General features: G+C 50.9%; 6 protein-coding genes across 6 annotated transcripts; 3 read left to right on the forward strand and 3 right to left on the reverse strand.

Moving 5' to 3' along the window:
* Positions 1-1,742: 1,742 nt before the first annotated feature.
* On the forward strand, positions 1,743-3,912 carry VTN77DRAFT_7399 (uncharacterized protein; the record flags this gene model as incomplete). Its single annotated transcript, XM_069423783.1, has 5 exons — positions 1,743-2,046; positions 2,097-2,252; positions 2,299-3,448; positions 3,512-3,661; positions 3,741-3,912. 5 exons carry the CDS (start codon positions 1,743-1,745, stop codon positions 3,910-3,912), a joined length of 1,932 nt encoding a protein of 643 aa, XP_069281205.1.
* A 2,713-nt stretch (positions 3,913-6,625) lies between these two features.
* On the forward strand, positions 6,626-9,135 carry VTN77DRAFT_7400 (uncharacterized protein; the record flags this gene model as incomplete). Its single annotated transcript, XM_069423786.1, has 2 exons — positions 6,626-8,582; positions 8,648-9,135. The coding sequence occupies 2 exons, from the start codon at positions 6,626-6,628 to the stop codon at positions 9,133-9,135; spliced, it is 2,445 nt and encodes an 814-aa protein (XP_069281206.1).
* Positions 9,136-9,843: 708 nt separating this feature from the next.
* Positions 9,844-12,150, reverse strand: VTN77DRAFT_7401 (uncharacterized protein; the record flags this gene model as incomplete). The annotated part of the gene is made up of 1 exon (XM_069423787.1): positions 9,844-12,150. One exon carries the CDS (start codon positions 12,148-12,150, stop codon positions 9,844-9,846), a length of 2,307 nt encoding a protein of 768 aa, XP_069281207.1.
* A 1,299-nt stretch (positions 12,151-13,449) lies between these two features.
* Positions 13,450-14,208, reverse strand: VTN77DRAFT_7402 (uncharacterized protein; the record flags this gene model as incomplete). Its single annotated transcript, XM_069423788.1, has 1 exon — positions 13,450-14,208. One exon carries the CDS (start codon positions 14,206-14,208, stop codon positions 13,450-13,452), a length of 759 nt encoding a protein of 252 aa, XP_069281208.1.
* Positions 14,209-16,088: 1,880 nt separating this feature from the next.
* VTN77DRAFT_7403 (uncharacterized protein) lies at positions 16,089-16,616 on the forward strand (the record flags this gene model as incomplete). The annotated part of the gene is made up of 1 exon (XM_069423789.1): positions 16,089-16,616. One exon carries the CDS (start codon positions 16,089-16,091, stop codon positions 16,614-16,616), a length of 528 nt encoding a protein of 175 aa, XP_069281209.1.
* Positions 16,617-17,732: 1,116 nt separating this feature from the next.
* Positions 17,733-19,001, reverse strand: VTN77DRAFT_7404 (uncharacterized protein; the record flags this gene model as incomplete). The annotated part of the gene is made up of 3 exons (XM_069423790.1): positions 17,733-18,533; positions 18,601-18,873; positions 18,942-19,001. The coding sequence occupies 3 exons, from the start codon at positions 18,999-19,001 to the stop codon at positions 17,733-17,735; spliced, it is 1,134 nt and encodes a 377-aa protein (XP_069281210.1).
* Positions 19,002-23,602: the final 4,601 nt, after the last annotated feature.

Genomic DNA, 23,602 nt, shown 5'->3' on the forward strand with positions numbered 1-23,602 from the left:
GGAAGCTGCGGGCGGCGAACTCGTCGTGGGCGCGTCGCGAGATGTTGAACTGCGCCGCCACGTTCTCCGACGTCTGGCCCATGGGCTGCAGGTTCTGCGACGCGAGCGGATGAGACAGGATCTGCTGCGACAAGGCGGGCGCGCCGTTGTCGGCGTTGGTGCTCATGCTCTCGGCGCCGACGGCGATGCCGATCTCGATCGAGCCGGCGATGATCTGGTTGGCAATGTGCTGGATGGCCAGCAGGCCCGACGAGCAGAAGCGGTTGGCGACGGAGGCGGCGGTGGTTTCAGGGAAGCCAGCGGCCAGGACGGCGGAGCGGGCCACGTATGCGGCGGAGGGATGGAGCACGTTGCCGAGACAGACGTCTTCGACGAGGTTGGGGTCGAGCTTCGACTTTTCGCGGACGGTCTGGCAACCATCAGTCTATGTATGATCGGTCTTGTTGGTTGCTCTCACCGTCAGCAGAGAAATCAAGAGATCGTCCAGCGGGGTATCTTTCAACCCGCCTTTTTTCGCCTTGGTGAGAGGCGTTCTCACGGCCAGCGTGATGACCTAGAGGACTTAGTATGTAAACGTTCATGCAAGCTCTCTATTTTCTTCTGGATACTGACCACATCGTCGGGGTTCTTTTCAAGCAGCCGTTTCCTTGCAGGCGAGTCCCCGCTGCCCGTCAAGTGGTTTGTAATGGATGAGAGGCGCTGCTGGGCCGATGACATTGTGTCAAGCCTCCTCTTTAATTCAGAATCTGTCTGATTCGTGTTCTTAAATTGAATTGCTTGTGAGTGTACGAGTTGGATGCAGTGTTGCGTCAGTAGGTTTCCCCACAATAGAGCTGTGGATATCAAAATTAGCAAAAAAGAAACAAAATGAAATAAATAACTCTTACCATCAGACGAGTTGCAGTCGTGGCGGGAACCTGCGGGCGTTCCTTCGCACGTCTGACGAGAGTTGATCGATAGATAACTAATCCAGATATCAAGCTCCAGCTGGCAACCATAATAGTGATCGATTCGCCGAGCTAGTGCTGTCTTAGGCCTCGGTTTATCGGTACTGTGATGGTCCGGTTGGTAGCTCCGAAGCTATCCTGCCGACGCCAAGTGCCGTCACGACGCGGTACGATACCGTCACAACGGAGACCTCGGCATGCAGTCAGTTCCATTCTTGTCATCGATTGAATTGATCGGTTGGTTGATTTAACAATAAAGATGAGCCCCACACTGGATTGGGGGGAGTAGATCAGAACAGCTTATCCAGCCATTGACTCCGTATTTGACCCTGTTAGTGGTGGCTGTCAATCTGCGGGGGCGGAATCTGGAGAAGACGGCAGCAAACAGGAACAGAACAATACATGGAGGTAGAGACAGAGAAAAGAGATCAGGCAGGGAGGGAGGATAAACTCATTTGAGCGATAGGATCAGCATCGATAGTTATCAATAGTGATGCTGTTGATGATTGATAGTTGACACTGTGTCCTTGTGGGGCTTGTGGACCGTAATGAATACGTGATGCTAATAAGCTACCGGAGAATTCACGTAAACACTTCCAACGTCTTTTATAGCATTATAGAGGTCCACACTCCAAGCTTATCACTTCTATCCGATCTGCCTGCCGGTTGCTTTTAGTCTCCGTCTCTCAGATCACTTAAGTAGCGAACTCATGGTAGTATACTCCGTAGGGAGGGAGAGACCAGAGAGGACGACCTTTAGGACAATCGATAGGCTCGCGACACTGAGAGTACAAAATGGACATCCTCTCTCGCGCTGCGAGCAGTGCTGCCGGTGCAGGCTCCTCAATTGCGCTGGGATCGGCTCTGGCCCTGGCGACTGCTGCCTATCTGAATGCCAAATTCTGCATCTCCAACGACCTGCGAACTTTGAAAGATGACCGCGTCTTTGGACAGCTGCTGCAACGCCGCCTCGCCGAACTGGGCGACACATGCACCCTGTACAAGATGCTGGAGCGCGTGGTCGAGGTCGAGGGCAAGGGCTCGACTGACGCCTTGTGGTTTGAGAACAGAACGTGGACGTATACGCAGTTGAAAGAACGTAAGTAGAATATCCTGGAAGAAGTATAGATGGATACTTACTGCCGACAGTGGTCGACCGGCTTGCCGCCCTCCTCCATGCTCGAGACATCCGAGCTGGCGATTTTGTCGCCGTCTTCATCACCAATTCCCCCGAGATGGTCGTCTGCATCTATGCCCTGGCCAAGCTGGGCGCGATTGCGGCGCTCATTAACACCAATCTGCGCGGTAGGCCGTCCTTCAAAGTTGTAGGACAACCTTCTGACATCTCCAGATGATACCTTCAAACACTGTCTCACCGTGTCGACTGCAAAATTGATCATCTCAACCCCCGATCTGGCCGAATTCGTCTGCTCAGATCTGCCACATCTGACCTTCGACCTGTCGTCCTTCAACGACGTCCCGCAGCTATCTTCCATCGAGCACATCAACGAAGAGAGCCTGCAACAAGTCTCTCCATCGACCGTCTCCCCAGCCAAGAGAAGCCCGCCAGACCTGGCCGCGCTGATCTATACGTCGGGAACCACGGGAAACCCGAAAGCCTGTGCAATCCGCAACATGCAGATGGTGGTCACATCGACACCGCACAGACTGGATGTTGAGAACCCGTCCAAATATTTCCCCCTGCGCATCTACTCCGCCTTGCCTCTGTTCCACGGGACAGGCCTCTTTGGCGGCCTCTGCTATGCTGTGGGAACTGCGGCTACTCTGTGTATCCGCCGCAAATTCTCGGCCTCGCAGTTCTGGAAGGACGTCCACGACTCGCGGGCAACGCGCGTCCTCTACATCGGCGAGCTGTGCCGCTACCTGCTGGCCACACCGCCGTCGCCGTACGACCGCAACCACGCCTGCATCGTGGCGTATGGTAACGGCCTGCGCGGGGAGGTCTGGGACCGGTTCCGGGACCGCTTCGGCGTGCCGGAAGTGCGCGAGATCTACCGGTCGACGGAGGGCGTGGCGCGGTACGACAACTTCTTTGGCGGCGCCTGGGGGACAGGATGCGTCGGGTTCGTGGGGCCGTTGCGACGATTCGTCGAAGACGACACGTTCATTGTCAAGTATGACCCGGACACGGAGATGCCGTATCGGGATCCAAAGACGGGGTTCTGCGTGAAGGCACGTGCCGGAGAGGAAGGCGAGGTGATCGGCCGGGTGCGGAATCGGGGGACCTTGACAGAGTACCTCAACAACAGCGAGGCTACAGAGAAGAAGCTGCTCCGGGATGTTTTTGAGAAAGGGGATCTGTTCCAGCGCATGGGCGACCTGCTGGTGCGGGATGCAGACGGATGGGTGCGCTTCCAGGACCGCGTGGGCGACACGTTTCGCTGGAAAGGGGAGAACGTGAGCGCGGGCGAGATTCGAGACCATATCTGTCGGATTCCGAATGTGCAGGATGCGGTTGTGTATGGAGTGAAGCTAGCAGGGTAAGAGGTTCCCTATATAAATATCGAGATGTACATTACGAGAAACGCTAACCAGACTTTCAGCTACGACGGCCAAGCCGGAGCAGCCGGCATCACGCTCGAGCGCTGGACCCCCGAAACAGAGACAGAATTCATCAACAAGCTGTACAAAGCGCTGAAAGCGAAGGGCGTGCCGTCATACGCACTTCCTCGCCTGGTGCGAATCACCAAGCGGTAAGTACTGAACTCGTCACAGCCTGACCAAACGCAAAGCAAGCAAGCTCACCAAGTCGATTATTATCGTGTCCTGTAGAGTCGCAACCGGCGTGACCTTCAAACAAGCCAAAGGCGAGCTCGCCAAGAGGGGATGGGATCCAGCTGTGGACTGGGATGGTGACCAGCTGTACTGGTTGAATGGGACGCGATATGAGAAACTTGACGCAGAGAGTTGGGCGGGTATTGAGAGTGGCAGGGCCAAGCTGTAGGTAGACATGTAGACTGGGTGTTCAGCCTTAGATCCAGCAGAATAGGCCCTGATATACTACTGTACAGTACATTTCGAAGAGGGGAACGAACTAATGGGACTGAGTACTTGACCTATAGTAGGATATCATGCTCATAGCATCTATAGCATACCTCCTTATTATATGTTATACTCCCGGATTGAAAACGGAAGTGATTGATCTTATCTGATATGATATGATCCGATCTAATCTAAGCTTATACTGTAATGTAAGGGACCGGTTTTGACATCAAGGCGATATGCACATATAGCCATATAATAGAAAAGTACATAGACCGGTGGGATTTTTGGGCCTTTGCTTTTGATTCTTATGGCAAAGATCAGTATTATTGATTCTTAAACAAATGGCAATCTAATGGTTTCTTTCTTCACAGTTACAGTGTAGTTTATGAGAGGTGATTTATTACTAGTTTTGTGAAAAACATTACTTGGGGGAATATCAATTCTATGTAGAAAACGTGCAGATTTCACTTTTTTTTTTTTTCAAAATATTGACGTTATATTATAGTTATATATCCACACACCATTACGACCTAAAAAATATAGATAGATACCTAGTTTGGAATGTAGATAGATCATCCGCCCTAGTCCAGAGGTTAGAATGAGATCAAGCAGAAGTCAATCAGGCACCTTGTTACCTTCTTTCTAAAATGAAGTGTAATTCATCTCATAATATACAGTACATACATAGAATGGTACTCTGCCTAGATCAAATGAAGTCATTGTTTGAATTTCAATTCCAGCCTTGGGCTAGATAGGAAAAAAGATAAAACGAGAAAGAGGCTTTATAGCTTTACAAGGAAAGACATTATCGGTACGTAAAGTACTAAGAAAAGGATAGTATGAGAAAAGGGAATATCATTAGTAAACTTCGTTTTTTTTTTAAAAAAAAAAGATAAAAAAATAAATGTTGGTTTCTTCGGAATGGTCAATCAGTTATTATGAGATTTTTAGATAATATTAAATCTTATTCCCTTTAAACGCGAAAAAAAAGTTCAGAAACTATCGATTAATTAATAGTTATTTATTTATTTTTCGTAAAGGCTTATCAACTATTTCTATTGTGGTAAATATTATAAAGCAATAGTTCCATAATAGGAATCTACGTCCGTAGGAAATGAAACTCCTGTATCTCTCAAAGAAGCATTAACTTAGGGGAAATGTTACTAACTTTTAGTAGTGGTTTTCCTAAAAAGTGTGGACCTCATATGTAGTTAGTATTATCTCCACTACTAACTACAACCTCAAGTTAAGGATAAGTAGTTTAGATATGTATACTTGTCTATTAGTGGTTGCATGAGATGGAAATCAATACCTTACCTTCTTCTAAGTAAAATTTAATCCCACAATGTAGGGAGGTCGCATGCTAGATCACGATGAAGTCCTACATATGTACATGGTTCAAATCTGGCCATAGGTGTAAAAAAAAAGAAAGAGTCATTGATTAAAAAGGAAAGTCATCAGTAAAAAAAATGAAACCATTAGGTACTTCTTTAAAGGATAGTTAGAAATGGTGAGTTAGGTAGAACTTTGTTCGAGAATGACGTTAGAAACCATGCAGAAAGTGTCAACTGCAGCTGACGGTTTCTAAACTAAACCCCTCCCTCCTCCAGTACGGTATGATAATAATATGGGAAGCCATTTCTGTTTCCGTTTTAGGCTATGCGCAGCGACGCTCAATGGTCACTCACGGTCAGCAGCTTCACTGTCCGCTATCTGTCTTTTCCTCCGGGTCCAGTAAATGGCGGAAAGATATTATCCTGCATGTACTGAGTACCTAGGTAGGTATCTAATTAGTACAAAGCTTGTCTGGACCTAAAAGCAGGGATGTGGGCTAATCTATCGGCGGCTAGCTCTAGCCACGTCTCCCACATGACAAATGGGTCAATCCTTTTTACCCAAGGAGTAATTTATAACTCCACCTGTCAGAGAACTCACTACTCTGAGCATCTGGTAGCTAGCCTGCTGCCCTAATCAGCAAAAGACTACCAGGTAGGATGCAAAACCACTTTTTGCTCTCACTTATTAGGCATGTGATCAGTGATGACTACGCCGCACCATCACACCACCTCTAGGACATTCTTGCAACAGGGAATAATAGTAAGGGTTTGCTACCTTATTGTCTCCTAATCACGCCTTATTTGCTCACGTCTGACAATATATTTTCAGCCAATCAAAGCGAGCGCAATGCCACCACTCTCTCAACGCCAGTGACTAGCTTATCACGACTCCTGCTGAAGCAACAGGGTTCTCTCCAGACTCGTATGACACCGTTATCTATGGCAAGGGAAAGCTCTTGTACGGAATAGGAAGGAGGATATACTCCAATTTACGGCACACAAAATACCACACTTCTCATGCCCTCACCAGCAGCGATGTCGATTGAAGGTGGATGGCAGCAAGTGCGGGGTTACATCCGTTGACTTCAAGGCTATCACAATCAGTGGAATGGATGGTGCCATTCTTGCCGTCATTTGGCGACGGAATAATGCCATTCCTCTTATCTGTCGAGACCAGTTGTCATGTCAACTAGCTGCATGCACGATGATAGCGAGAAGGGATCAGGTGTCACAGACTCATGCAACGTCCCCTCCTTGTACTCCGCATAAGAATAGTATGAGATCCCCTAGTCGGCAAACACGAGAGCAATTGCCAGAAACGAGAACAGGTTCACGATGGAGAAGTACTTCGACAGCATCGATACGCAGCCATCCGATCTCGAGAAGAACGGCCGCAAGGACGTTGATATCTCCGAGTCGGATCTGGATGGGCTCCTCACAACGTTACAAGAGACGGTTGCGGAGCATGAGTTTGACCTCAACTTTCCGGCCGACATTCTTGAGCGAGCGCGTGCAATCCTGAGAGAAGATGCATCGAGCATCGACGCTTCACGGCTTCAAGGGATCCTCGCAGAGATTCAAGCCGAACGCGACCTGCTGCTGAACGACTCGCCCTATCCTGAAGTGCGTGCCGTGGTCGACAACACTGACGATCCAAACACGCCGGTGAACACGTTTCGCGCATGGACCCTGGGGATCCTGTTTGTCATCATAGGAACCGGCTTGGATCAATTCTTTTCCCTTCGTCAGCCAGGCATCGTGGTCTATTCCGTGGTCGCTCAGCTTCTCTCCTATCCCTGCGGAACTTTCCTGGCGTGGGCGCTGCCGACAAAGACCTGGACCATTCTGGGGTACCGGTTCAGCCTGAATCCAGGCCCATTCAACCAGAAGGAGCACATGCTCATTACCATCATGTCCAACGTTGCATACGGGGGCCTCAATGGAACGGCGTATGTGACAACCATCTTTCTATGTCTCAAACTCGACATCTTCTACGGCATTAAGAGGCTGGCCGACAGCGCCGGGTTTCAGATCCTGCTCGCCCTGTCCACTCAACTCATCGGTTATGGCTGTGCGGGAATTGTCCGCCGATTCTTGGTGTATCCGCCTGCGATGATATATCCCAAGAACCTGGCCACCATTGCTCTCAACAAGGCTCTTCACAATGACACTCGCTTTGACAAAGTCAACGGATGGACCATTTCCCGCTTCCGGTTCTTCCTCTACTGCTTCATCGGCATGTTCATCTATTTCTGGTTCCCGGGCTACATCTTCCAGGCACTGGCCTACTTCAACTGGATTACCTGGATCTCGCCGACGAATGTCACGCTCGCACTTATTACGGGCAGCATCGGGGGCATGGGGCTGAATCCGTGGACCACCTTTGACTGGAACACGCTGTCGTTTTGTTTCGATCCCATCATCACCCCGTTTTTCTCGCTCGTGAACAGCTTTTTCGGCATGCTCCTCGTTGGCTTCTGCGTGATTGTGCCCGTCTACTTTGCCAACGTCTGGAACACGGCGTACTTCCCCATCAACAGCTACGACGTGTTTGACAACACAGGAAACCAATACAATGTCAGCCGAATCATCAACGCCGATTTCTCTTTGAATGTCGAGGCGTACGAGGCGTACAGCCCGGCCTACCTGTCGTCTGCATATGCCATCCTTTATGCCTCCTTCTTCGCCATCTACCTAGCAACGGTGGTGCATGTCGTCCTGTATAACCGAAAGGAGATCCTCAGCGGGTTCAAGGCGGCATTCAAATGGCGGAGCGGGCGAGATGAATACAACGACGTGCACAACCGACTCATGAAAGCCTACAAGGAGGTTCCGGAATGGTGGTATCTCGCGGTCCTGGCGATTTCTTTCGCCCTCGGATGTGTCGCTGTTAGTGTGTACGACACCGGCATGCCCATCTGGGGCATTGTCATCGGCCTTGTGATCTGTCTTGTCCTGCAGATCCCCATCGGCACGATCCTCGCTATCACGAATACCGAAGTCACCAACAACGTGCTCGCCGAGTTCATCGGCGGGTATGCGATCCCGAACAAACCGGTGGCCAACATGATCTTCAAGTCGTATGGATATATCGCCTGTGCGCAGTCGATTCAGTTCGTGGCGGATTTGAAACTGGGTCACTATATGAAGATTCCGCCGCGGACCCTGTTCTGGGGACAGACGATTGCCACCATCATCGGTGCTTTGGTCTCGGTTGGAGTCAACGCTTGGCAAATGGCGAATATCGAAGGTCTCTGCACGGCAGATCAGGCGGACAATTTCACATGTTGGGGTAAGTCGCCACCTTGCTAGTCTGATTTTTCTTTTTTCTTGTAAGACAGATGACTCATTCATCAGGCACCCACCAATTCTTCACTGCATCGGTCATCTGGGGCGCCATCGGGCCGAAGCGCATCTACGGCGACGGCGGCATCTACCACCCGCTAGAATGGGGCTTCCTGGTCGGCGCCCTGCTGCCTATCCCATTCTACTTCCTCTCGAAGCGGTTCCCGCGCTCCTGGGTGCGATACATCCACATCCCACTCGTGCTGAACGGCGCACTGTGGTACTGCCCCTACAACATCTCGTACGTGTGGCCGTCGCTGCTGGTCGGGTTCGCGTTCAACTACTACATCAAGCGCCGCTACACGGGCTGGTGGCAGAAATATGCCTATGTGCTGACGTCGTCGTTCTCGGCGGCCATCGCCATCGCCGCCATCGTCATCTTCTTTGCGCTCGAGTATCATGGTGTCGCGCTGAACTGGTGGGGGAATACCGTGCCGTACGCGGGCTGCGACAGCAATCAGTGTCCGTTGAAGGCTATACCTGAGAGTGGGCACTTCTAGAAAGGTACGAGCTATGAGCATGAGCTTCGTCAATATTTTGAGAGAGACAGAAAGAGAGAGTCTTCCTGCGCTGGCGCTGATTCTGGTTCTGATTCTTTACTCCATATTCTCTGTTTGCGCCTGCTGTCAAGGTTCTTCCACTTGCTAGCTAGCTAGGTAGCTAGATATAAATACATAATACAAAGGAAATAAAGCCCAAATTCCGAAATTCAAGGAAAAGGGTTGGTTTTCTTTTTCTTTTCCTCTTCCAAATAAGAAATGAGAGAGAGTAAGAGAATGTAATGCATGGCTTTGATTGGAGTTCGGTTCTGACCAGTTGAGTTAGGTAGAAAAAGAAAAAAAAAATGTGCGTTGTGTTTTCTTGAATATATATTGGTCTGATTTGATCTTATCTCATCAAGAAAAAGGAGAAAGGGAGAAAGGGAACAGAACTCATTAGTTACTTGTGACAAGTTTAGTCAGCCTGGTCAATCAGACGGACAGACAGACAGATACTCAGGCTCAGGCACACGGGTTGTTAGGTAGAGGTGTCTACAGTCTATCTATCTGTTTAGGCTTGTTTCGGTTGTTCATCATATGAGGGACTCTAGCTATTGCTATAACTTAGTCTAGGGCTATGGTCACGAGTATACGCTGTCCTACCTAGGTAGATGGTAGATGACAGACTATATGACTATAATAACTATATTAACCCTGATGACATGATAATCATGACGATGCTGCTGCTGCTGGCGGCTGCGGAAACGCATCCAGCACCGTTGCCTCTCCTCTGACCTCAAAACTAGCCGTGGGATACTTCTGATTCTCCGGCACGTCGACCTCCAGCGTGTACGACCCCGGATACAGCACCAGATCCCCGCGCTCGTCCGTCCGCGCAATCGACCCCACCGTCACGGCGATGTCGACTGCGCGCGTCTCGCCTGGTCTGATGGCCTTCGCGCGCGTGTAGCCTACCAGCGTCTTGAGCGGATACGGGGCTGGGCCGGCGTTGCTGGTTGAGACGAAGAGGAGTGCGACGTAGTCGGATGTTGTCTCTCCTGTGTTCGTGACTTGGATTGTGAAGGTGTCGAAGGGGGCTGTGTCAGCGGGTGATGATGATGAGCTCTTCACCAGCGAGTTGGTATTGTACGGTCCCAGCTTCTTCTCCGACCACGTCACGTCGAACATCGTGTAGTGCAGCCCGAATCCGAACGGGAGCACCGCCTTGTTGTACCAGCGATACGTCCGCCCTGGGTTCGTCGCGCTCGGCCGCAGACTCATGTCTGTCATCGGCACCTGGTTGACATATTCTGCTGGATACTGCGTCGTAGGGAGACGTCCCGCCGGCGCAGTCGCCCCTGTCAGGATGTCGAAGATGGCTGCACCGCCGGCCTGGCTGGGATAGCCGGCCCACAGCAGTGCGTTGACGCCGCTGCCGTCGGCGAGCAAGGACGAGTCGTCTACTTGGCCGCCGCCGAATTGAATCACGATCAGCGGTTTGCCTGTCTGTACCAGCTCCCCGATCAGCTGCAGCTGGTTGCCCGGCCAGACGATCGTGTTGCGATCGTGGCCTTCCGCTTCGATGGAGTTGTCGATGCCTCCGGCGTAGATGATGACATCTGACGATTTGGCGGCGGATACTGCCTCTGCAAAGCCTGTCGTGTTGGTCGTGTTGATGGCCGTGCCCTCAGCACAGTTGACCTTGTATCCGAGCTGCTCGGCGGCTGCAACGACAGTCCAGATGTACGGCGCCACGCCTTCGTAGTTTCCTTGAAGCTGGGTCGTCGCGTTGGCATATGGCCCGATCACGGCGAGCGTCTGTCCCTTGCGCGGAAGCGGCAGGACTTTTTTCTCGTCGTTTTTGAGAAGCACGATCCCCTCCGCGGCCGCAGTCCGGGCCAGCTGCTGCGCCGCCGGCGTGGACACATCACTCCAGCCGATCGACCGGTATGGCTGGTTCTCCGGCGGGTCAAAGTAGCCCAGCTTGACGAGAGACGAGTACAGGCGGATGAGCACCGTGTCGAGGGTCTGGTTCTGGAAGAGCCCCTGAGCGGCGGCAGCGCCCAGGTTGTCCGGATACGTGGTGCCGCAGTCGAGATCGGTGCCGGCCTCGAGGGCATCGGCGGCCGCCTGGGGAGCCGTCGACGTATAGTGATGGTTGGCGTAGATGTTCTGGATGGCGTCGCAGTCCGACGTCACCCAGTGGCCCGTCGCGTTCCAGTTCCAGTGGTCGCGCAGGATGGCCTCCAGTAGATACGAGTCCGCACACGAGGGCACGCCGTTGACGGCGTTGTAGCTGCACATGAGCGCGTCAACTTTGGCGTCGCGAGCACAGCTCTTGAAGGGAGGCAGGTAGTACTCCGACAGATCCTGGGTGGACACGACGGCGTTGAATCCATACCGTTCGTTGCCGTCCCAGTCCTCGAGATCGTAGGCTGCAAAGTGCTTGCAGGTGGCCACAATCTTCGGGTTGGCCGGTCCGATGCCGTTCTGCAGGCCGTCAATGAGGTTGTAGACATAGCGCTGGATGTGGAATGCGTCTTCTCCGGGGGTTTCCTGCCCCCGTCCCCAGCGCGGGTCCTTGAAGGGGTTGATATTGGGCGTCCAGTAATCGAGGCCGGCGCGGTTGGCGTTGCTGAAGGCGCGCGCTTCGGTGCTGACCACGCTGCCAACCTGTTTGATGAGGTCGTCGTCGAAGGCGGCACTCATGAGGATGGGCTGGGGGAAGGAGGTTGCGTAGCTGAATTCGCCGCTGGAAGCGAAGTGCACCCCCGGCGAGGATGCCACGCCGTGCAGGCCTTCGCTCCACCATTGATAGGGAGGCAGACCCAGCCGGGGCACGCCAGGGGATCCGTTCTGGGTGTTGTTGATCTTCTCCTCGAAGGTGAAGGCAGCCACGAGGGCCGTGGCGCGTGAGATGGGGTCGAGAGAGGTGTTGCATACAGCGTTGTCCTTCAAGGGAGGTTGTGTACAGTCGGGGAAAGTGGCGGAAACAACGCTCGCCAAGAAGGCGATGACACTGACATGGATAGCCATGTTGGAAGGAGGCTTTCAATTGACTGTCTGACAGCTCACCTGTAAGTGCTGTACTGTAGGCATCCCCAGCCTTAAATATTGACTCCATCCTGCACAACAGATCCTGGAGTAGCATAGTCGTCCCCTCACCAAGGTAACAAAATGAATCCTACCTCGGAATCGAGAACATCCCCTCGAAGGAAAAAGCAAGAAGTCTAAAACTTCTGAGAAGCCTTGCTATGCTGGCTGTGCCGTACCTGGTCATCGCAAAAATGCGGGGTACATGCAAGTGCATACATCTGTATACGGTGACGCCGTTGCATTGAAATAATCGACCACTGCACCGGCTAAATAGACGTCTAATTAACCAGCGATCTCTGTGCGGGGAAGTAAGCAGGAACAAGATTCTCCGGTGGAGATGTTGTCGATCCCCCAAGTTGAATTTTGTCCAGAGTCGGTCAATTTCCCGAGAACTTGCCTTTTTCGGTAAGGAACTAGGTAAGAATCTGACCAATGCCAGGACGGACGTCTACACTGCCATTATTTTTATTCAGACTGAGCATGCAATGTCCTTACAAATCATATACTCCGGAGTATTCCTCACAGGCTAGATGGAACTCCACCGGAGTTGGGATCAAGCGTGCACACATATAGAAATAAGAATATAAAAATGTCGTCGTTCTCGGATATTCGGATTGACTGAGACTTTATACTGGTTGAGATCGAGTCACTGGAGTTTTCTTTTTTTTTTCTTTTTTCTTTTGTCTTTTGTCTTTTTTGTTTTTACATATGTAGACAATATGATTAATCTAACCAGTAGTTAATACTGATCAGATCAGAACAGGTCAGATCAACTGTTTAATGGGTAGTATGGTTGGCTCCTCATTTCTCCTTCCTCCACTGAGGTTCTGTTGAACTGTCGGTTGCTCACGTCTTCAGTCCTCTCCCACTGCTCTTTTTTTGAGCTAAAGAGTTCAAATATAATATTAATGAGCAACATAAGGGCCTTAGTATTAGCTGAAGTAGTAATAGTGGTTATGCATGTAGTTAGAGAGGCATAAAGGGTTCTAAAGCTTATAGGAACCCTTGTAGGATCTAGATACTGATCTGATCTGATCTGATCAGGTCATATCGAGATATGTATGATCTATTCTGTTATGGGTAGCATGGTACCTTTACCTTTACTTTCTGTTTCGTTTACCCTGTCGTTGTGTTCTTGAGGCCTTTATTTCAGACATGCAGGGAACTGGAAAGAGAAATAAACCCTATACTACACTCCCTGCTATAGTTACATAAACAAGACAGTAGAAGAACGACTGACTAAAAGTCAAACGTCACTAAATCATACGACCCCCCCTTCGCAATCGCCCGTCGATACGCCTCTCTGCCATGAACTCTCTCCAACCACTCCGCCACCTTGGGATACCGTTCCGGACGAAAGTATCCCCTCTGCGAGGCTACATCTATCGGCCAGCTGAGACAGAAATCCGCAAGACCCAGCTTTGAACCTGCAAACCACGGCTTCTCCGTCGAGAGCGCCGTCTCCATGAGCGCAAACGGCGCAGCGAGATCCTTCTCGAACAACCGCGCGATCGGCCCAAAGATCGCCCACATCAGCGGCCGGATCAGCCACGACGTATGCGGCGGGACGAGGTCGAAGCAGAGGATCCGGTCGACGATCGGGGCCAGCGTGCAGTTGGCGAATTCCTGCCAGTACAGGTCGCGGTCCCGATCGTCGGAGGATGGGCGCCAGATGCCGTGCGAGTAGTGGTCCGCAAGATACTGCAGGATCAGCCTGCTTTCTGTGACGATCGTCCGCTTCTTTCCATTGGGGACTGGCATATTCTGTGGACGGAAATCGTCTATGCCCTTGATCTCCAAGATGGGCGATTTGCCCAGGGGGAAGATCTTCTGCAGCGCCGCGGGGGCCCGGCCTTTCTCTCGCTTGTAGGTCTTGAGAGCGTATGGCTGGCCATGGGCGATGGACAGCTCCTCGAGGGCCCACAGGATGCGGAAAGATTGGGACGAGCTCAGATGGTGAAGAGTTGGAGCTGGTCTTGAATCTGGCTGGACATCCATGTGTTGTTGTAATGGTACAGTATGTAACGTATGTACAGTACATGCAATCGAGACAAACGGTGTTCTTGTTACGGCTCCTGCAGAGGGCAGTCTTTTCCGTTTGTTCTGTATCGATCTTTGTTGTTCAAGGTTGGTTGTATGGATGAGGAAGCCAGAATTCTACCTAACTACGAAATTGACAGGCTGACTAATCCTGCTGTCATTGCAACCCTGATCCGCTTGTAACAGTTCCGATACTTATAACCATCCATCCATGGATGCGAATTATTTATTAATTACACGCTTGAGCTGAAGGAGAAATCGCATTGCGCCAAGTTCAATTGTGCCCTAAGCACAGTGACCGGCCCCTGAGGACTGACTGAAGAAGAAGATGCCATCCTCCAGTTTTCTTCATCAGGCTCTACTATACTGGCATCGTTGCTGACGACAATAATAAGATCTGTCAGTATCAACACTAATAATACCCCTCCAGCTCGGTACTTCCCACCATTTTGTTTGTTTTATCGATGAATCAATGCAAGACAAGATCCAGCCTCCGAGTCCCTGTCCTCCGATCAGTCCAGAGACGGGATATAGCGGTCAGACCCCTACGCTAGGTAAGTTAAAGGTTCCTCCATTCGACGCCGGCCTCGACGCTAAGCACGCAGCAGTCTGCAGACGCGGATCTTTGCCACGAGCGAGGCTTATCTCTCCGCCTGGCGTGGAGTCTGCACGAATTACGTGCAGAGTACTCCGGACAAGTGGAGTGAAGAGGCGGGCCAGATCGATAGATAAGCATCGACGAGTGCAAATGCCGGACGGACAATTACAAATAAAATGGCTGGCACGGGCAGTGTGCCTGCTATCGGCAATTGAATTGTTTACTATTTATTATTTATTCAATAGACTTTGTGTCCCTCCGCTGGCTGGCGGGGTAAATAAAGTAATCATAGCGAGTCGATTGATTGAAAGATAAGCCTTGCAGATAAATACCTCTCTTGTATCATTATCTCTTGGAGATACATACGTATCTACATATAAGTACTCTCTCTGGTCTAACCGGTCAATGTGGATGAAGCCTTAAGAAACAACAATCCATCTCCCTAACCAACGATCGATCGATCGATCCACCATCATGTCACCCAGCAATAACAATCCTATTCCTAGCCTGCTGCACACCTCCACTGCCTCTGACGCGATGGTCAAAGACCCTCATGCTGTCCTCGAGAAGGACCTCCAGGACATCGAAGAACCGTCCACCCCGGCTGCTACTGCCGTCGCACCCGATCAATTCGACGAGAGATACCAAACCTCCAAATGGGAGATCTGGGCTTATTATGCGTGCGTTTTCATGTGTACTGCGCAGGGTCGATTTAGCTGAATGATTTTTTTTTCTTTTCTCTGGCAGTTACTACATTGGTAATAATGGATTGAGTCTTTTCAGTGAGTGGCAGCATAGCACAGCACCCAGTACAAGACATACGCAACCGGGAATGGGATCGAGAACGATGGGTGATTGATGATGATTCGCAGACTTCGCTCCCACAGCATTCCAGAATCTCCTCTATGAAGCCGCCGGCGATGCCAGCACGCTCGTCTTTGCCGGTCGGGCGCGCTCCATCAACAGCATCGTCCTCCTCGGCAATGGCATCTCCTTCGCCATCCAGATCGTCGTGTTTCTCGCCATTGGCAGCTTCGCTGATTTCGGCCACTGGCGACCGAATATTCTGATTGTGCTGTCTGTCGTCGCGTACGCCATTGGCTTCGCCTGGCTGGGGGTCCATACGGCTGACAAGTGGCCCGTCGCCGTGGGGTTGTATATAGTCGGCCTGATCGCCTACCAGACGACGCTGACCTTCTGGACGGCGGCGTTCCCTGGGCTGGCGCGCAACACGGCTCAGATGAAGGCGCAGGCGGAGCGATACATCGCAGGGACGATCTCGCGGGAAGAGTACGACTTCGCCGATACGATGACGCGGAGCCAGCTGTCCAACATGGCCTTCTATATCCAGTCCGTCGGCGAGATCGTCATCCTGGCCGTTATCATCGGGATCATGTTCGCAGTCGACGTCAATGCCAGCCAGGCCAACAATAACTGGGGGCTCAGCGTCCTCATTGCGTTCGCCACTGCCGTTTGGTTGCTGCTGTCGCTGCCCTGGTTTGTCCTCGAGAAGAGACGGCCTGGTCAGGATCCTGGCCGGCGCAATATCATCATGGCGGGGTTGTGGCAGCTGTATCACGCAATGACCCAAGTGTGGAAGTTGAAGCAGAGTCTGATCTATTTGATTGGTGAGTGTCGTCTGAGAGAGAATAAAACAAAAGAAATATTTCAGCTTTCTAATTGCAGCAGGATATTTCCTCCTCGGGGATTCGCTCAACACCACCGTCACCGTCATTGCCACCTTGCAGAACAGTATCGTCGAGTATAACACTCTCCAATTGGCCTATCTCTTGATTGTCGGGATTGCAGCGCAGGTGAGTGATATAAATGCCCAAAAGAAAGAATAAAATTCAAAGATGCAATATACTATCCTGATAGATTTATTGGCCGGTGACTAACAATTCGACCAGGGCGCCGGCATCTACGGCTTCTGGTTCATCCAACGCCGGTACCATCTTGGGACCAAGACCATGTTCAATGCCGTCGCCGTAGGGATCATCCTTCTGGATGGCTGGGGGATGATTGGCATTTGGACACAGCGGTTTGGCTTCCACAATGTGTGGGAAGTTTGGGTTCGTCTGTTCCATTTTTCTCCCTCCCTTTCTTGCCCCTTCTGACCTGACGTGACTATTGACAGCTCTATCAAGCCTTCTATGGCCTCTTCGTCTGCCCCTGGTACAGCTACTCGCAGATCATGATCTCGGAAGTGACACCTCGCGGCAAGGAGTTTCTGTTCTTCAGCCTATTCAGCATCATCGGCAAGACTTCCTCGTTCATCGGCCCCATCGTGTCCAGCGCCATTATCGACGCCTCGCCGACCAACAACGCGTCCACCCCGTTCTATTTTCTGTTCGCGCTGAGCGTCGTCAGTTTTGCGATGTTGGTGCTGTTTGTGGATCTGGACAAGAGCCGTCAAGAGCAGAAGCGGTTCTTGGAAGAGGAGAAGCGGCGGTTGGAGGCGAAACTGGCCACGATGGAATGAGTGACTTGGTCGGGACCTTGGATCTGTGTGAACAGCTAGTCGTCCGGTTGCAGTCGCAAGGTGGCTCATTCGATAGTGGGAGGCTTCGTCGCGCCTATAAGTTCAGTATAACAATATAGATTCTATAACATAAGGAATAACAGTCTTTTTAAAACACTGCATAGATGGTATTGTTACATCCTGTAGATTGTGCCGGCTGAATCCAACACTCAGACATAGGACAAAAGAGAAAAAGACAACCACCAGTGACAAGATCCATGAATGGTATCTGTGCAATCAATACAAAGAGCCATCTTACTTTTTGGAAACAGAACAAAACTCCAACCCCATGCGATGATGCTAATTGCGCCAGACAAAAATGATGAACGTGGACATAAGACCCTGTGTGCAATGGGAGAACGCCTAGGAAGACGCTTCTGCCTCTGAAGAATCCGATTTCGTCTTGCTCTTCTTGCTCTTTTTCTTCTTCTTTTCGTCGTGGTCGGCTGCATCGTCGCCATCGACATCGTCCTCGTCGCGCTTCCGCTTGTGCTTCTTCTCTTTCTTCTCCTTCTCCTTCTCCTTTTTCTTTTCTTTCTTCTCCTTCTTCTCTTTCTTGTCTTTGGCGGTGTCCTCCTCCGGTGGAATAAAGTCTTTCTCACGCTCCTTCATCTTCTCCTCCCTCTTCTGGCGCTGTTTCTCCATAATCTCCTCCTTGCGCGCCCGCTCCTTGGCTTCCTTGGACAGGAAGTATTCGCCCGACTCGATCTGCAAATCGATCTTGCTCTTCTCCTGGGGCGGCGGGAACGGCGTGTAGACCTTCTGCGATTTGTCGGTAACCTTGAAGGGCTTGCGGCGCTTAGACAGAGTTCGCTTCTTGAAGTTAGGCAGGAACCGGTCCCAGGACTCATGGGCCAGCTTCGGGTCCTTGGCAAGTTCCCGTTTAATCATTAATTCCTTGATATGGTAGATCGGGTGAATGTTGGCCATGCAGTCCTCCACGACGCGGCGAACCTCCTTGAGACCCTTGTAGGGCCCCATGACGGAGACGGTGTTGCCCTGAACCAGGATATACGTGCTCGTCAAAAGCTCGAGGGCCTTGAGGGTCGACCCCGATGGGCCCAGAATCCGCTGTCGTCGCTTGACGAATCGTTCTTTATTTCTGACGAGGTTCCGAATCTTGATGATGTCGCACGCGACTCCATCTTCTAGAATTTTGAGTGCCTGCACCAGCCAGATAGCCGTGTTAGAACTCCTGCAAAGCAACCCTCCAAAACCTTGTGAGACAAACCTGTTGTACAGGAACGCTTCTGGCAAGGAGCTTGATGAGATCGCGCGCTTTGAGAATGGCCGCAGGGTCGAACGTCTTCCGAGTTGTCTTCACAGTCATGCTACCTTCGACCAGGTCTAGTACACAGGCAATGCCATGCTTTTCCAGCGCTTTGGTGACCACCGGCCATGCCTCCTTCAAGTACACTTCCCGATACTTCGGGAAAAGCGTGGCAAAGGACGACTCTTCTGCGAACGTGCCTCCGCGATTGTCTTCGGGCTTGAACTCCTCGATCTGGCAGCGTACGTTTGTTTCGTCAGTAACAAGCCCTTGCAGCCTGGACAATTGCGCGTTATACTCACTTTCCACTTGTCGATATCGTCCGTATCCCACGGCTTGTCTTTCTTATGTGTTGACGGCATCTTGAATCTGCTCCAGAGCTGGACGTATGTACAACGGGTGAGGAGATAAGAAATTAATTTACTCCGTAGGCGGAGACATCCAACTTTTTTCCCCGCCCAAAGCGGTAAGCTTACCCGGTTCCACGTGCCGCTTGAATGCCTAAGGCATCAATTCTTTTGTTGCTCAGTTCTCCGTAAGCCCCCAAGCGCCGGTTGTGCAGAATCACAAGCCTACTTAGCTAGACGTCATGATCAGCAACCGTCTCTTGGATTATTTTCGCGATTCTGATCTAAGCTGTTCCTCAGTCGCTTTGTTCGTGGCATGTCACGTTATGGAGCTCCGTCAGATCCTGAAATTGGGCGATCTAACTACTGCAGCGTCTCAAGATCACAGACAGTTTGAATAACAGACCATCACTCTCTACCGACTATGTCCACGATGTCAATGGCATCTCGCATGATCCACGAATAGCATTCCACCCTATCTTCGGTTGCAGGGTTGTAATTGGACCCGAGGACCAGAGCCTGGGGCCTGACGGCGGCACTCTATCAGTCAACGTCAATGGGCTAGTGATGGGACGGTCTGAGGATTTCCGCTTCCGCGAGCGTCTCTCTTTGGTGGCACCTGTTAGTTAGCTGACTGCACATCGCTGGGGCTTTGGGCATCGAATCGACGGGATCTAGCAAGACGAGGAACATTGCGATAAAATTGACTGGACCATGTTGTAGTTAGTAACATGCCTGAAAATCATGGAAAGTCGAGAAGAATAAATACTCGGAGAGCGTCGACAATCCACTGTGATGATGTCCCCTTTTCCCTTGAAATTTCAACGGATCACGAGGCCAGTCTGCAGTCACCTCACCATCAGGATCCCATAGAGAGTCACCCTTTCTTATTGGACGTCCACTTGTCCAGCCCTCAGCATCAACGTGATCAACCAATGATCCCTTAGATCCAGCTCCGGAGGATGGAGAGCAGCGTCCAGTTGGGCCTCAGTACCGCTGTTCTTTCGGCCTGTCCTGCACCGACCGGTCATACCGGTGTTCGTAGCCTGAAAGAATAAGAGCGCGGGACTCCACTCGCGCATGATCATGATCTCTGCCGCTGCTGCATTTTTCCCATTCTTGTTAGGTATATTATTGTAGGTTACCCGAGAGTATTACGTTTTAGTTTCGAAAGGGAATTCCATCCGACAAGCCACGGCAGCCTGACTCGAATCTAACTTTCAAAGCGTCGATGCCGCTGAAACTATGCCCCTTCTTGTGCCTGGTGGCGAACGACACAGACCGGTCGCTTCTGTTCTGCCCCTTTAGTATTAATTAATTAATGCCATGTCATCTTCCTTCTCCTCGCAGAGCATCTGCCGTCCAGACCGTCACATTTGCTCCCTCGTCGACAAATTTGCCCACCACATTGAATACATCTAATTCAAGTGATAGAACGAGTGTTAAGCACCTCAAGACAGTCCCCATTCTTTGACGCGAGAGTAAAGTCAGATGACGGATGAGCTGGTGTCTGGTTTTCTGCGACGAAGAACAAGGCAAGTTCCGGGTCGATTCGTCTCAACTCGTCGACAGGAATCAACACTCTGGCATCAAACGTTTTCGGTTTTCAGACCGCTAACAGTATTTATTCTAGCTTCAAGCATTCCATCAGCGAGCAGCCTCCAGATAATCGATTGGGCACAGTCTTACCTGGGGATCTCTCGTCTTCAGCTACAGAATGCTTGCCCAACCGTCAGTAGCATTTTTTAGGCAACTACACTGACTCTGGGGCATCCGCTCTCGTCACATGGCTTGTTGCTATCTGGCAATCTTGTCTCCTTGTCATACTTGTCAAGCACAGCAGCTCTTTTATTCTTCTCCCAGGGCATGTGAGAGTCCAGATCGTGGGCCAGCTTGCGATGAAGCCGCAACGCCAACCAAAGTTTATCACGATTGAGTCGACAAATGTTCTGAAGTTTCTTGAATATGACAGAATATGTGTGTATGAAACGATCGTCTATTGACCATTTAACAAGTCTTAATCTATTCCTCGCTTTGGATGCCAACCCTTACAAAGCTCTATATGTGATACCCCGCTTACCGAGACAAATATCACGTCGAACATCAAGGACTGCTTGACGGACGGAAATGGCTGGCGGGAATATGCAAATTGCGGTCGCAGAGGATGCATCTCAGGGTTTTCGACCGATGGCAACATACCTGACTTGTCAGCTTCAGTGACAGGGACTTCAGAAAACTGAATACTCACAGTGGAAAGTATGCTTTCAAAGAGTGATCATCTGCCTCTTGTCGAGCTCTGGTGATCAAATCCTCAAACTCCTGCTCCGACATGTGCAGCCGCTGTGTCAACGGATACAGGGCCATCGATGATAGCAATCTATGGACATTCTCGCGATTGAATTGACCGATTTGACGCATTTTCGGATCTAATTCCGGTAAGTATATGGTGCAAGCAACTCCCTTGAGCCACAGGAAACTTACCACTGTGCCAGGCAGACAGCGGCAGCTGTATCATTCTAGTATCAACTTCCACCAGACCAGCTTCTGTTAGCAGACTTCCAAGTCTCGGGCCCACGCGTAAATCCTTCAAATCGTCCAGGGCTCTCGTGTATTTGCTACTCCATTGCCTCAATGCGTGCTGATCAGTTATCGAACCGTTATCCGATTGGACGTTGAAGTATATCTCAACCATCTGAACCCAGCCACCCCGTTTCGTGACTCTGGTTCATTTTCACAGAATTAGCCATTCTAACACTCCCCATGAAGAATCTGGGCCGTGCTAGAAGATGTGGAAGCCTTACCGTACAAGGTCTCTGATATATGACGGCCACCGGGCCCTGTTGATGCCGGAGGCGACGAGTCTCGAGTGGACAAGGTCGAAGTGTCGAGAAGGAAATGTGAAGGAGCGATTCAGGTCATCCGCCTGATTCGGATCTCTATGTCAGTTTCCTGTCTTTTGGACTGTTTCTCCCCAGTGGCAAGAAGATGAGCCACCATCCTCGCCTCTCTGTCAGAAAGTTTCCGATATAGAGAGTCACATTGCGAGGAAGCCGACCCTGTGTGCTTTTCACAAGGAAGAGGCTTACCTGTAACCACAAGTTGTCAGGCATATCATCTGGTTGCATATGTGGAGATATGTCTACTCCAATCACCTTTCTCATGAGAGCATTTAGTGATCCATCGTCTTCGGATTGCCAGCGGGTGCCCTCACCTCGCAACTTGGATACTGCTCGGCGACTTCGAGGGCCCAGGTACCCGCTCCATATCCGCAATCCAGTACTCTTTGGGGATGAGGAATAGGTGGAAATATAAGGCGATCGTCGAACAACATGTTGAAGACGCGATGTTGAAGTTCAAGACGATCTACCTCATCCTGGACAAGTCAGCCCTAACGCGGATCAGACTCAACACAGTTGACCTACATACATCATCAACAGGGCTGAAATATATGCGATTGTTGATTGAATATTTCTGGAAATCGCGTCCCAGAACCGTTACGATCTCTAAAAGAGCCCTGTCGAGTTCGACGGTCCCTGACTCCGGGTTCCTAAGAACGATGTCAGCATTACTTATCAAGGAAAACAGCATAGGATGAACTTGGAAGATCATAAGGTACGTACGCCATTTTTGCTTGCCCCCTCGATTGTCAGGCCTTGTATTTGATTATGCTGTTATTCAGTAGAATAATAGTATGGTGGTTTGTTTTTGGTTATAAAAAAAAGGAAAAAAAGATTCATGGATCAGGGGTTGTATGAATCAAGTATATTTGCTTGGTCTGTGTCGCAGAAAGCCTGTGCACGCATGACTTTGTTGGCACGGAACAGGATCCATCAGGCAGGGAAAGAGAACCTGAACATCTCAGCATGGTCGCTGCCAATCTGGAATAAGGCACCAGTACGGCTTCTACGGCACACGAACATACATTAGATGGGAGGGGAAAATTTCCAGTTGGCTCTGGTGCCACCAACGGCGAAATGCTCGTTGTGTCTTCAAGATCCGAACCAGTGAGAACGATGATGCGGACCTAGCCTGGCGACAAAACACAGCTCGGCATTCTTTGCTGGGGCTTATTATACAGTTTCTCGCCTGTCATCTTCATAATAATAGGCATTTCTGGCCATCCTCGCTATCGACCATCCAAATAGTCTTGGGGAATAGACTTCCTGTCCATTCATGACGACCTTTTTACTACGGCACTGCAAAAGGAGGGGCTGCCGCTTACGCTGGAAGGGCTACTATTTACTACCATGTTGGACACTGTGCCGGAGGGCTGGCATATATTTTGATCTTCGAGACAGGCTAGGCCAGCCAATCTGCAAGGGCGAATCGCAGTCACACGATGCCCTCCTCGCCTATGACAACCAACGCATCCTAGTGTCACTGCTGCAAACCTGCATCCGCTCTGTGGATCTAGGTCACAGACTCCTACCGGTCCTCTGGGGCCCACGTTTCCTCTTGTCGGACAGTTTAACCTAGACATAACTCCGGACAGGCCGATCGAACACCTTTCCATTCGGGCGCCCACCGATTAGTCCTCCGTGCCCGCCGCAAGCGCGACATGGAAGGTTGCCGAAAAGAGAGATCGTTCAATTGCTTTTCTAGAATCGTTCCTCGAA

This window comes from Rasamsonia byssochlamydoides (assembly GCF_041956645.1).
Source record: "Rasamsonia byssochlamydoides strain NRRL 3658 unplaced genomic scaffold VTN77scaffold_6, whole genome shotgun sequence".
Lineage (NCBI taxonomy): Eukaryota > Fungi > Ascomycota > Eurotiomycetes > Eurotiales > Trichocomaceae > Rasamsonia > Rasamsonia byssochlamydoides.